The 13802-nt window shown below is 43.3% G+C and overlaps 1 protein-coding gene across 5 annotated transcripts in view; it reads left to right on the top strand.

The window, feature by feature from the left end:
• Nucleotides 1–13802, top strand: part of dlg3 (discs, large homolog 3) — a 75329-nt gene that overhangs the window by 58283 nt on the left and 3244 nt on the right. For 3 of the 5 annotated variants that reach the window (XM_079672262.1, XM_079672263.1, XM_079672264.1), the window contains 10 exons: nucleotides 5534–5648; nucleotides 7900–8076; nucleotides 9489–9564; nucleotides 10149–10248; nucleotides 11749–11790; nucleotides 11971–12021; nucleotides 12112–12213; nucleotides 12302–12474; nucleotides 12769–12881; nucleotides 13202–13293. In XM_079672262.1, coding sequence (XP_079528388.1) covers nucleotides 5534–5648; nucleotides 7900–8076; nucleotides 9489–9564; nucleotides 10149–10248; nucleotides 11749–11790; nucleotides 11971–12021; nucleotides 12112–12213; nucleotides 12302–12474; nucleotides 12769–12881; nucleotides 13202–13293 — 1041 coding nt within the window. Of the gene's footprint in view, nucleotides 1–2749; nucleotides 3842–3910; nucleotides 4368–5533; nucleotides 5649–7899; nucleotides 8077–9488; nucleotides 9565–10148; nucleotides 10249–11748; nucleotides 11791–11970; nucleotides 12022–12111; nucleotides 12214–12301; nucleotides 12475–12768; nucleotides 12882–13201; nucleotides 13294–13802 lie in introns of those variants that run through there. The other 2 variants (XM_079672266.1, XM_079672265.1) reach the window with 2 other exon arrangements.

The following is a 13802-nucleotide window of genomic DNA, read 5'->3' as shown; positions in this document are numbered from 1 at the left end:
CTCTACCGAGGAAGTGTTGCTCTTCCTATCTGTAACCTTTAGTTTTATTCCTGTTGTCAGTGTAACAAGTTACTCCCTTTATGTCTGCGTTGTGTTTTCAAAGTCTTGAAATGAATACCTTAGCTTGAAGGACATGTGATAGCCTCAGCCCTACTTTACCCAACACAACCACTTCTACAGCTGACATTACCTGGAATCAGCATTTGTCTGGTTTTATGACTTGCTTTTCGTTATTTCTCTATTTAATTTCGTATTTGAGGCTAGTTGTAGTCGCTTAATGTTGTGATTTACATGCAGCAGGATTTATTTGGGTACATTTAACAGTTGCTCTACAGTTCTTATTTAACCTAAAGCTTTAGGTGGGGACTCAGAGGTGTGTTCAAACAGGTGTTTGTCAGCTTGGTGGTGTTAAACTGTGACCTCACCTCTTCACTTTGACATTACATTTGTATGATTCACAACACTTTGGACTCTCTAACCACAAGTTCATTTTAATGCTGACTAAAGCAGAATGTGTGTGTTTGCTAGCCTCAGGGTTGTTTGATACTTAAAGAGATTATTGTACACACTGGCACTATTCATTCTTTGTAATAGTACTAGAGATTTGCTGTACATTACAGATTTTTTTTGCTGCTGAATTCTTTTCAGTGTTTTTGTAATTCATTGCGTGTGTGTACTCGAGCATACTGGGTTATGCTATAACAACAATGGAAAGGATATTGTGAGCTTTAAATTTAAGGCTGAGTTCTCAGGTTGGACTATGACAGGAATGTGAAGAGGCATAAGTTGTGGCATGCTCAAACTCCATATAACTTTCTATTTCAATAAAACACAAGCCTTGAATGTCCAATAACTCTCCAAGGTCATAATGATTGAGGTGGAACAGGATCGGTGAAATGGCGCGGGGCTAAGTTAAAGAAAGACAAAGAGTGAGATAAAAACTGACAGAACGGCCTTGTAGCTTTTTCTTCTGCCTCAAAATACTGAATATAATGCTTCATTCTTGTCCATGTGAGTTCATGTTGTCCCGCATGCCAGACCAATCAGGCAGCATCTTGCGTGGTTAGTTGAAGGGGACCTTTGTTTTCCAAACCAAATCAAGCTTTCAGCTCTGCGCCCCCTTTGTAACCCAGTGAAGGACTCTTATCTGTTTGTGTACAATGCCTAACTACTCAAACTGGCAAATGATTGACTTCCTGCCACGCCACTGGTGACCTGAGATCTGTCGCCAGTATACCTGCTGCCGTCCTAAAGCGGTGTGTGACATGTCGTTCATTTGAGTTTGGAGCAGGAGGAACCCCCAGTGAGATGTACAAGGACAGTGAGGAAGTGGAGGGTGGATGCTGGTTTACGCAGGGCAAAATGCCTGGAAAGTATTCTCAGGGGCCGGGGCCCGGGCATCCACAGACCTCTGATGGTAGGCCAGCTCTGAAGACGACAAGAAGCCCCGGTGGAGCACACAGGCTGCAGCAGGACGCCGCGTTGACTCGAGTGGCTTCCTGGAGCATCACCAAGTCTTTAACTCGCATTCAGCTGGGAGGAATGGAAGTGAGGGGTGTGTATCCACACGCTGCCTTGCCCCACTATCAAGGAGCGTAATTACACACAAATCTGCATGTAGGAAATGAGAGGAGGGTTGTGGAGGAAATGCTGAACTCAAAAGGCCTCTCAGCTAGGGCTGCACAATTAGTCACATATTGATCATGATCATGAATTTGGCTTCAACAATTGATTGAACACGATTGGCTGCCATATTGTCACTCAAAACGTGTGCTGTGACAACTTTCAGAAATTGTGTGGCTGCAGCTTTGAGTACAAGTTATATGCCATAGAGAGCAGGTGAGCAAAGAGGAAATGCACTGAATTGAAGTGCAGAAGAAACTTATTTTGAGTCTTGCTTTTGATGCAATGATGTGTTAATTGGCAGAAATATAACCCAGCATGAAAGTGAAAGCAGTGCTCTTAATTAGATTTCGGTGAATGTTTGTTGTTAGGATTCTATTTATATTTTTCTCATACCGGTCTGCATTTCAGACGTTTGTAGAAATAGCTAAGCCAGGGTCTACATGTTCATCGTGCTGAGGTTTATTATTGGGGAGGGCGTGTGTGTCTGCCCTGGCTGGACTACCCCTGAGAACATAACACACTCTCACATTACAAGTACATGCCTGCTGTGTTGCATAACTGGATCAAAAGAGAAGCGACCGTCCCCCAAAATAAAAAGCTGTACGCCTAATGAGGACGCGCAGTGGGAGTGAGAGATACAGAATAGTCCCAGTTTCTATTAGCTGTCGTTTCTTCCTGTGGGTCACCCCTAAAAATATAAGCTAGCTCTTGTGTATTAAGTGTTTTAATAGACAGAGCATTAACGTTTATAATATTGGTACCCAGCATTCAGCCGCGTGTAAGTGGGTAGTAGGGTGGATGAATAATGAAGCTGGATTGATCACTGGATTAGTCATTAATGAATTAATAGACATTGCAATTATGACTCGGTCTGTACCCAGGTACAGATGATGAAGTTATTAGTGAAACCAGATCATTTAGACTTTATGTTTCCAGCTGCTGTAGATTACAGCCTTGTACTTTTTGATGCAATAAGAGGTTAGCATCTGAGTGCCAGGCATGTTTTATGATGTACAAATGGCGAGTTTTGAAGAATAAATGTGTTTTTAGTTTTGTTCGGCCATTTGTTAAGAAAATGTCAGGAACAGTGAGAGCTGTGATTTGGATTGATGGCATTTCCTTTTGTTGAACATATTCATTGCATAGCTAAAAACTCAGTTTTATTTGAATTCAGTTGTATTGAAAAATGAGACGGCGTCAATTGAAATTGCATGAAGCTTTTATTGTTCACTTGGTAACTCACAGTTAATAGATGACAGGAAATAAAGGGAGGAGATGAAGAATGACCTGCACCAAGGTCCCAGGCTGGATGCAGCTTCACCTGTCAACTTTAATCATAGATCAATCTCTGATCATTGGTGTAGCCAGAAGTCAGTTCAATTTGCATCCGTTGTGATCTAAACGTTTCCGTTACAGTTGTGACTTCTATTTGTGTTTTGTTGCTATCTAACATCTGATTTCCTCACAATCCATCACGGCTACTCCGTGTCCTCCATGTGTGAGGAACAAATAGTCGATTAGGTTTCAGTATAAGGTGTCTTCCTCCTCTGGCTCTGTTGTGATCCTCCTTCTCCAGTATCACTGTGCTTTCTTTATAATCGCTGGGAGTATCCTTACATTCCCTATAGTGTTTCATATCATGTGACTCTCAAAATGATTTGAAAATGAAAGCACCCTCATCAAGAAAGTAATTTAGTATGGTGTGTTTCCCTACAAACGCTGCTACCAATGATTTATATTGTATTGCCCATTTATGCTCTTGTTTATTGATCTATAAAGAAGTCCCATAGTCCAAGATGACATCTTCAAATCTGTTTTTTACAAAGCTAAAATATTGTGAAGTGAAGAATTTCATTTTCAGATTTCCGAAGCTGGTAGCAGATCATTTTGACTTGTCTTCAAAAAATACTCAATAGTTAGTAGCCATTTTTGTAATAGTTGACCACTTATCGATGACTTATTGTGGCTCAACTTCCTGCTCTGTTCCACAGATATTGTGATTTACTGTACACAGATGATGTGTACTGATATCATTAACAACCAGGTGTGGCAGCAGTTTATGGTTTAGCTTATGGTTCCCACCCTAACTCCCAACAGAGGCTTAAGGCAGCACTCTAACGTCCACAGCGTAAGGTGAATCATCTGGATGTTGGAACGCGACCACAGCATTCAGCTCCCCCACCTGTAGTGCTGTCTCTGCGGCCCAGCCCTTCAGGTTGGTGTTATCGTTAGGAGTGCTTCTAGTTACTCTTTGTCTTGTCCCTAAAACCCCTCCTCTCCCCAGCTGCCTGAGAGACAAGTGGACGATTCTGAATGGCTGTTTCTTTCGTTTGTTGTCCCTGTGTGAGGAGTGCTAGCTAGGATGTTGCTCCTGGTTACAGGCATTCAGGCGGTGTCTGGTTTCCTCACCTTGCAGCGTCACCCTGTTGTATTGTTAACCCTTCGAGCAGAGACCAGGGCGGAGGGCTGGCACCGGGCCCGAGGCACGATGTGTGTTTGCTTTGGATCCCCTTTAGGTATCGGCAGGGGGTGAGAGTTCAGCGACCTGAAGCTTGTCTTTGCACCTGCCCAGACATTTTCTTCCGGGAGCTTGGACTAACTTGGCCTGAATCCCCTTTTTGAAGGCATGGATGTTTGTTTTTCAAAGCTTCTTGGTGGCTTGTTGGACTGAATCTGGACTTTGGTCTCGTGTTGTTCAAGTTACAGGAAGTGTTACCAGCTATGGATGATTAAGCTGTAAGGTAGGAATTGACCAGCATAAGATATGTGGAATAAATGTAGACGGTTTTCTCTTGCCCTGGTTTTATTTATAGGCTAATTATGATGTTGGGCTATTAGAGAAATAGCATATGTTATCATATGCCTTTTTAATGATGGGATTCTAGCTTATACTAGACAGCAACATGAATAATTAACACATCATTTTAACTGTGATTACTGTTCTTTTGTCAGCTTTGACAAATATACTTCTCAAAACATTCAGATGGACTTATCTTTATTGATCTATTTAAGTTGATTGCTCACTATACAGTTTTTTTTTGTGGTCCCAACGCCTCCTTTGTGTGATCACATGAGCGCCCGGCCTACTTGTTTTTCTAGCTGCATCTGCCGGTCTGTTGATCTAGCTGTGTGCTGAGGTGGCCTGGCTTGTTCCAGCTAGGCTCAGAGCGCTCAGCGGCTAATGAGAGCGTTGTTAATGAGGAGGTCCAGGTGGATTCATTCATCATCCCCCTGCTCCCGAGCAGCAACTGGATTTACGCACCTATGACAAATGGTCATGCATTTGAAATTGTTGGAGGCCTTTTCCTTTTTTTAACCACACTAAAGAGCCCATGTTGAACTTAATTAATCTGTGTAATTAATTACCTGACATGAGACAATACTGGATGTGTAAGGCAGATCTGTGATAAACCATCTGTTCCCGGGGTCATTAATCAGCCTAAGGATTCGCTGAACCTTTCCTCGATTCACTGCAGAGCAACTGAGACTCACGGGTCTAGAACAAGAGAGCACAATTTAGGTCTGAACACTGTAACTACCACCATAACCTTTAGTTTAGCTAGTTTAAAGTCCAAGGGGGTCGTCAAGGAATGAGATGTTTTATTATCGCAACAAAAACACTATCATTTTCAAAATGCTCACATGAGTGAAAAAAGCTGGAGCCAAATTAGTATGTATGTAATTTTAAATAGTTTTAATTGTTTGTTTTTTCTATCTGTCATATTTATAATGCGATACAATATGTGTTTCATAGCCTGCCTTGGTGGTTAAAGGGCTAGTGACATGAATAACAATAGCTTTGGCCAGGATGATTTCTAAAATGACATTTCTTCCAATGCCTGGGTACGTAACGTATTTATGCTCGAGGAACTATTTTTGAAATGTTTTGTCCGTTTCTTCAACGCAGAGTACAGTCGCTTTGAGTCCAAGATCCACGACCTGAGGGAGCAGATGATGAACAGCAGCATGAGCTCAGGGTCAGGATCCCTGCGCACCAGTGAGAAACGCTCCCTCTATGTCAGGTAAGGCTGGAGCAAACACACACACACACACACACACACACACACACACACACACACACACACACACACACACACACACACACACACACACACACACACACACACACACACACACACACACACACACACACACACACACACACACACACACACAGTCATGCTTGCACTCACAACATAATCTTTTAAGATCTGTATTCAAAATAGTAACTGTTATGTAATCAACCTGTGCTCTGCGGGGGAGAACACAGCTGAAGAAGCACGTGTTTCAAAAAGCAGCCACTCTGTCAGGGATGAAACATGAAACTCCACACTGAGCTTTTTACAGGATAGGATTTTATTTAGGGCACGAAGTTGAAACAATTCATCACTATCATATAGTCGGCGGACGGGCATCCCCTGTTGTTGCCTTCACGCCACAGGAAACTGACTCTCCTCTGTGTAATGGTGATTGACAGCGGGGGCTTGTGAAAGTGAACCGAGATATGACACTTTGGGCCAAACTGTATGGATGCTCGTTTAGGAATTAAACCAGGTGGTATCCTGCCGGGGTCAAGGTGAGAGCGCTGGGTGATGTCACGTCCATGTGCTCCACCGTATCTCCACTAAAGCGCTTCACTTAACCAAAACCTAATAGTTACATCACTAGATTGATTAGGTTTGGACCTCACTGGGATACATCCAAAGTGTATAGGTGTTATCTGGTTGGACGCCCACTACAGAGAGAGTAGTGTCTCCTATAGACTCCTGTGAGGCATGTAGAGCCTCGCCTGCTCCTGTGCGGTGACTCAGCTCCCAGTTATGTTGGGAAAGCTGTCTAGCTAGCCGGCTGATGCAGGAGCCGCCATGTCCTCGCAGCCCCGCCTCAGGAATGTGGAGGAGCTGAGCCTTTTTTGAAGTGTTTTTGAAAGGAAAAAAACATGTGTCACATGTTCTCCCACTCTCTCTGTTAGTGTGTCACGGCGCTATGGAGTGGTTAAGACTATGAATTTGAATATGACTTATCAACCTGTGTTAGAAAGTGCACTTGTTTCCTTGTTAGGCGCTCCAGCTGATAATCTCCCACTGGATTGCGTCATGACAGTTTCAGCCACATTGTTCATTTACTGTCAGTTGCAGTTTCAGTTGGCAGCTTCGGAAAAATCTTTAACCGTTGGGAAATAATTTATTTGGTCCACTACTTCTCTGCCCCACTGATCCCCGGCAATATAACCTGTATATAAAAGCTTGTAGGTCAAGTCAAGTTAATACCAGTAGAGCCGGTATTAATACCTTTTTAAGAAATGAAATGTGGGTTTACCTGTCTGACGAGATTGTGACGCACTCTGGCAGACAATAAACAGTGGTTGTCTACAGTGGAAAGTATGTGGCAACAACAGGTAGACAGTTTCAGAGGAAATGCATGAATGAATGAATACGTTTGTTTGTTTGTTTGTTTACAAAGACACTAGATTACTTCAACAGGTTTATCATCGTCATCCATGTTCCACATACTGTTCATAATGGTTGGCTCACAAACCGGATGCAAACAAAGTGAAATAGGAATCTCTTATAGTGTCTCTAAGTGGTTGATTATAACTGGAAAACAACTGATTTTCCTTTATTTCCTTTGCAGATTACCATTTTAATGAAGTGATGAAATGCACAGCCTGCCAGTTGATGTTAATTTTGTAATATAGCTTTAAAAAAAAAAAAAAAATGAATTACTCTTCCCAATAAATGACTACTGTGTATGATTTAAATACAGTGCAGTACAGTTCTGTAAAAATTGACTGTATTTTTTCAAACTATATTTAGAATAAAGCGTTAAACAGTAGTGCGCCGTTTACAGACCTTTTTTAGGAGTGCAAATCGTCTACAAAACCAACCCTTGGAAGTGGTTTCAATGCATTTCCTCATTATAAACAGAACCGTAAATTAACTGTCAATGATTTTTGACATGTGCTGTTGAATGAAAAGACCCAAAATGAACACTGTAAGGGCAATTTATTTAAACAGCATTTGTATAGGAGTGAACCTTTCCCACGCTTTTTGATTATTTATTTTTTTACAGTTTTATCAATGCAACCCAGAAAACAATCACAGTTTCCACTGTAAAAGAAAAAGAAACCACAAATATAATGCATGAAAATCATCGCTGCCATTTTGTGCCATGTGTGGGTAATTCAATGTTAGTGAAGTGGAATCACAGCACACAAACTCAAGATAAAAGGAAGGAAGGAAGGAGTGTAACCAAAGCCTTGTGTTTTCTCAGAGCTTTGTTTGACTATGATCGAACGAGGGACAGCTGCCTGCCCAGCCAAGGCCTGAGCTTCTCTTACGGAGACATCCTGCACGTCATAAACGCCTCTGATGACGAGTGGTGGCAGGCGAGGCTCGTCACCCCGCATGGAGAGAGCGAGCAGATCGGGGTCATCCCCAGCAAGAAAAGGTACGCATCGCCTCTGCTAACGAAACACAAAGCTAACGTGGATGCTACCGTTCATCCCCAGCCTTTAACTTGTGTTCCCCTTTAACTTGTGTGTTATCCATCATCGATAGCCCCGCCCACCTGTCACAAGGACAGATACAAGAAGTCGTTTCTTGCTGTTACACTATAAAAACTCAACTTTTATTTTATTCTAACCTTTTATGCTCTTAACTTTTTATATATTACTATATTTGATTCAATTTGCTCCTTAGATCACTTTTTATTCTTTTCTCCTCATGGCATTGTGAAGCACCTTGAGGTGACGTGGTTTTTAAAGTGTGCTATATAAATGAAATGTATTATTATATTAACTAAGAACTCACATCCATAGTCTCTCTTTGGATAACTGAACTAATAACTAGGGATGCTCCGATCGATCGGCCGATATTCACTCTTAATCGTGTGATCGGGTTTCTCTATAAACGCCGATCAGATGACGCAAAATACACGAGACTTTTCTCTGCGCTGCAAAAGAAGCTCGCCAAAATGGCTTCACCAGTCTGGCAGTTTTTTTAAGGTGTCCGAAAAAGACAATAAAATAGCGGTAAGCAACGCGTGTGAAGCAGAAAGAGAGAGATCAGCTGCTGCTGACGGAGACACGCACCGGATCACAGCTCCGCCCGCTCTGACCGACCGGTGGGCAAAACAAACACTAAGAGTTAGACCTAACACACTTAGCTATTTTATCTACCTCTGGAACTAGCTAAACTAGTTATTTATTCTTCACTGTCGGGTCACTCATTACTGGATCAGTGAGCTGCACGAGACGATACTGACAGGCTGTCAGGAGGGAGGAAAGAGAGAGGCTCCCGTGTTATTATCCAACGTTAATGTCAACTTAAATAATCTACTTCATTTGAATGTAATCATTATGTTGCACATCATGTGTTAAAAAATGAATCTGAACTTTTTGATCCGTTACGATTTATAAACTGAAGCAATATAAAAATTAACTGAGTTTCTAAACATCAGCATATATTACCGGTCATAGTCCGGTAATTACCGGCTAACGGAAACTCTGCTACACAATACAACACTTGGATGGAAGATCCCCATAGCCCCCACCCACCCTATGATCGGATCGGTATCGGCCGATTCTTTTTCCGTTGATCATGATCGGCGATCAGCCCCAAAAACCCTGATCGGAGCATCCCTACTAATAACTTTCATTCATTTAACTCACCCTGTTCATTTAATTTAAAATGTGATTCCTTGCAAAATGTATGTAAATAATATCCTACTTTTAAATGTGGCCCTTCCTTATGTTCATTTGAAAGTTAGTCTACAGATTTTGTATCCGTCACTGTCGGCATCCTTTTTTATTTTCACCTCATGCTACGACGAAAACAAATGATTTTGTATTTCCTCCCCAGAGTTGAGAAGAAGGAGCGGGCCAGGTTAAAAACGGTCAAGTTCCACGCCAGGACAGGCATGATTGAGTCCAACAGGGTAAGTGTAGAGGGGCAGCTGCCCCCCCCCGCCCCGCCGCAGCGAGGCTCCAGAGCTGCTGCTGGGCTACCAGGGAGACGGCCTGCCTCCCCCTGTGTGTGGGAGAGAGACCAGCACCTGCTCTGTGGAGCGAGCACAAACAAAAGCTCGTATTACTGTGTAGATTACAGAAGCTCCGTGGAGAGGAGAGGAGAGCTCCCCGTAACCTCGGCGGCTCCTTGATATTAAGAAATGGGCTCCTCCTAAATGTCTATCAGAGGCGGACCTGTCAGATGTAATTTGCAGGAGTGTAAATCAGCTGTGCTGTTGTGTCTGTATCATCTCTAATGCACACAGATCCAGCCTAATGTTTTAAGTGGGTAAACAGCAGCCTGTTTACTTCACATTGATATGCCATTCATTTCCACCCATTACCTGCTTCTCATATCTCATTATTTGATGTGTATTGTTTGTTTTGCATTTCATTTGTGTTTTTTGTTTTTTTTGCATGGGTGCCCTCAATGAAACCCATTCTGTTTTTGTTTTCACCCTCTCGTCGCCCCCCCTCCCTCCTCCCCCTCTCTCACCCACACATCGACAAGCAGCCAGTCAAAGTAAAGCGCAAAAAAAGCTTCAACCTGACACGCAAGTTCCCGTTTTACAAGAGCAAGGAGAATATTGTGCAGGAGTTGGTGGAGTCTGAACGTGAGTACCCCCGCTGTGTGATAGAGGGGGGGGGCGGGGTGGTGTTGTGGCTTTTTTTTTTTTCTCGTCCTATCCCCTTCATGCTTCAGTTCTGTCTCTCAACTCTCATCTTTCCGCTCACCTCCAAGGGATGGTTTGTGTGACGGCACCACTCTCATCCCTTTTTCTCACTGTCCCGGAGAGATGCCCCACACACACACACACACATATCGAGCTGTGTGGGGGGAGGGAGGGGGGTCTCTCCGGTGTGTCTGCATCTGTCTACGGGCTCCAGAGGAGTGTGTGCTGCCAGCCGGGTGTGTGTGCGTGGCTGCGTTAACACACAGGCCCTCCCAACACGGCCATGCTGCTCCTTGTATAAGTCCTGATCAGTCCTGCAGTCAGTCACTGACCCACAACAAGAGGAATCTCATTAACTGGACAGAAGCTTTAACACTTAACAGGACAAAATCCCACTTTAATGGGATTGGGCCTGTGTCATTGAAAGGCCGTGGCTTACTATGAACAAAGTGGGGCTCAGGCGTAATGAGTACAGCGGCGTGTGTCAGCGGGCCTGGCGAGCAGCACTCCTCTTCCTCTCCGCCCCGACTCTCACTAACCTCTTCTTCTTCCTGTCTGCTCTCTTCTCTTGGTTTCTGCTCTCACCTGTCGGGACACCTAGGACTTCCCAGGGTTAAGCGATGACTTTTATGGATCAAAGAGTTTGAGTAAGTGTGTGGTTGTACTGTGTCAAGCAGCTGTCCCCTGAGCCCAGAGAAAAAAATGCTTTGTCACTGCAGACCCAGCTGGGAATGCTAAACCACACACACACACACACACACACACACACACACACACACACACACACACACACACACACACACACACACACACAAAATACTACTTCACAAAAAGATGCATTCACAAGTGAGGCTGAGTGAGCGTTACACTTATTCTGGATGTCTCATGGGGACGTTATAATAATTTGTTAGCAGAGTTTTGTCAGATAAGGTCACACGGAGCTGAGTGTAACTGTCAGTGTTTCTCTCCGTGTTGGAAACACGTTTCCCCCCTCGCCCGCTCCCCCGAGTCAGCCTGCCTCCCTCCTGTGGACGGCCGAACGCCTCCATGTTTTCTTTGTCTTTTCCCTGAAATGAGATCCGGCACAGATCTAGCAATAGGAAGCGTTGGCCAGGGGATTGTTGGTCATTTGGGATACTGTCACAGGAAACACTTAATTTCCTATTGCTTGCACCTAAAACCACTTCCCTAATATTACGAGAGCATGGCTTCCGCGCCAAGCAAGACTTCTGCTTTCTTTATTCCCACCCTTTTTAATGGCCTACATGTCGAGAAGCAAGGTGCTTTTTTTTCTTGTTGCATAATGCTGTTGAGTCTGGTGAGAAATTATTTTCACCGATAAGAGAATAAGTTGTAATTTCACTGTGGCTCTACTTTTTTAATCTAAAAAAAAAAAAAATTATTAAATGATCTGCAACTCGCTCTCTTGTGCTTTTGCAGAATGCCTGACATCCAACACAAGTGACAGTGAAAGCAGTTCGAGTGAGTCACCTTCATTTCTCATGGTTTCTTTCACACTGCCCACACGGATGAATAACATTTTACCTGTGAAATGACAACTGCAAATTAATATTCCTCCCGGTGTTTTATCAGCCATGCCAGTTTGATTGTGTTCCTTTTTTTAAATGAGGTGTAAACTTTTTGATTGTTTTGTTTTTACAGAGGGACAGGAGGACACGATTCTCTCCTACGAGCCGGTCATTCGACAGGAAAGTGAGTCAATCCCTTCTCTACAGTTGTAACTAAAAGTACGAGTGATTGTTTCTTTATGCACCCTGACCTCCCTTATTCCTCTCCGTGCAGTCCACTACACGAGGCCTGTCATCATCCTGGGCCCGATGAAGGACAGAGTAAATGATGACCTCATCTCTGAGTTCCCCCACAAGTTTGGCTCCTGCGTACCTCGTGAGTCCACAGCAACAATCGTACCCAAACAGAACCACCGAGCGAAACAGTGGGCATGAAAATAACCTCGCTCTTCCTCCCTCCGCAGATACGACTCGTCCGAGGCGAGAGAACGAGATGGACGGACAGGACTACCACTTTGTGGGCTCGCGGGAGCAAATGGAGAAAGACATTCAGGATAATAAATTCATCGAGGCCGGCCAGTTCAACGAGAACCTGTACGGGACGAGCATACTCTCGGTCCGGACTGTGGCTGAGCGGGTGAGCACAGTGGCTTCATGGAGGGTCCGAGCTTGGAACTCATCTAGAAAATATTCACTATTTCCTCAAACCTGTGTGTTTTTTTTTTTTTAAAACAAAAACAATCTAGATATCACAAATGATTGGCACTTAATCTACAAGTGAACGTGGTTTCATTATTTGTTGTTGAAATGTTACAACAAATACAAGTATTACTGTGTCAAATGTACTGTTACAAATGTTGAACGTTTCTGAGAAATTCAAAAGAAATCAATCGTAGAAGATTTTAACATTTTCCCCGATCCCCCCTTCCAGCAGGGGAAGCACTGCATCCTGGATGTGTCCGGGAACGCCATCAAACGACTGCAGCAAGCACAACTTTATCCGATCGCCATCTTTATTAAACCAAAATCCATTGAAGCCCTAATGTAAGTTTGAGCTTTTTGTGTGTGTGTGTGTGTGTGTGTGTGTGTGTGTGTGTGTGTGTGTGTGTGTGTGTGTGTGTGTGTGTGTGTGTGTGTGTGTGTGTGTGTGTGTGTGTGTGTGTGTGTGTGTGTGTGTGTGTGTGTGTGTGTGTGTGTGTGTGTGTGTGTGTGTGTGTGTGTGTGTGTGTGTGTGTGTGTGTGTGTGTGTGTGTGTGTGTGTGTGTGTGTGTGTGTGTGTGTGTGTGTGTGTGTGTGTGTCGCTTTGGATAAACGCGTCTGACATGTAGTGTGTGTGTGTCTCACCTCCGCTCTTCTCCTCTCAGGGAGATGAATAAGAGGCAGACGTACGAGCAGGCCAATAAAGTCTTTGACAAGGCGGTGAAGCTGGAGCAAGACTTTGGAGAGTTTTTCACAGGTCGGTCTCGCTGCCCCTCTCTGAGTCACACATTCAGATTTGGACAGATTTTTTGTTGAATGATATTTTATCTGTAAATGATATTCTACATTTAAAATGTAAGACTCAAACATGTTCAGTTCAGCTGTCTGTCCATCACACAAGACGAGCCGTAGAAGAGTTAGACAGATCTTTGGCACTTTAGCTAAAGAAATGACTGAAAAACAATTAGTGAGAAAGATTGCAGACTCATTGTCCGTCAAACAACTGCTTGATTAATCAATCAACATGTCAGATCCTCCAGGTTTTTAACATGTAAATGTATAATGTACTATATGAAACATCCAAATAAACTAAAAAAACATATCGCTTATTTTTTGCATGAAAAACTACTTAAAAATAAATATATGTTTAACTTTCTTTCTGTCGAACAACAACCTGATTAATACTGTAGCTTAACGGTCCAGATCCTATTGATCATGTTTTTTTATTAGTAAAGATAATCCTTTCCTATAAGATAAGTGGACATT

Source organism: Notothenia rossii (genome assembly GCF_949606895.1).
Source record: "Notothenia rossii genome assembly, chromosome: 3".
NCBI lineage: Eukaryota > Metazoa > Chordata > Actinopteri > Perciformes > Nototheniidae > Notothenia > Notothenia rossii.
Note: the sequence above shows the minus strand (reverse complement) of the source record. Positions and strands in the feature narration are given on the sequence as shown.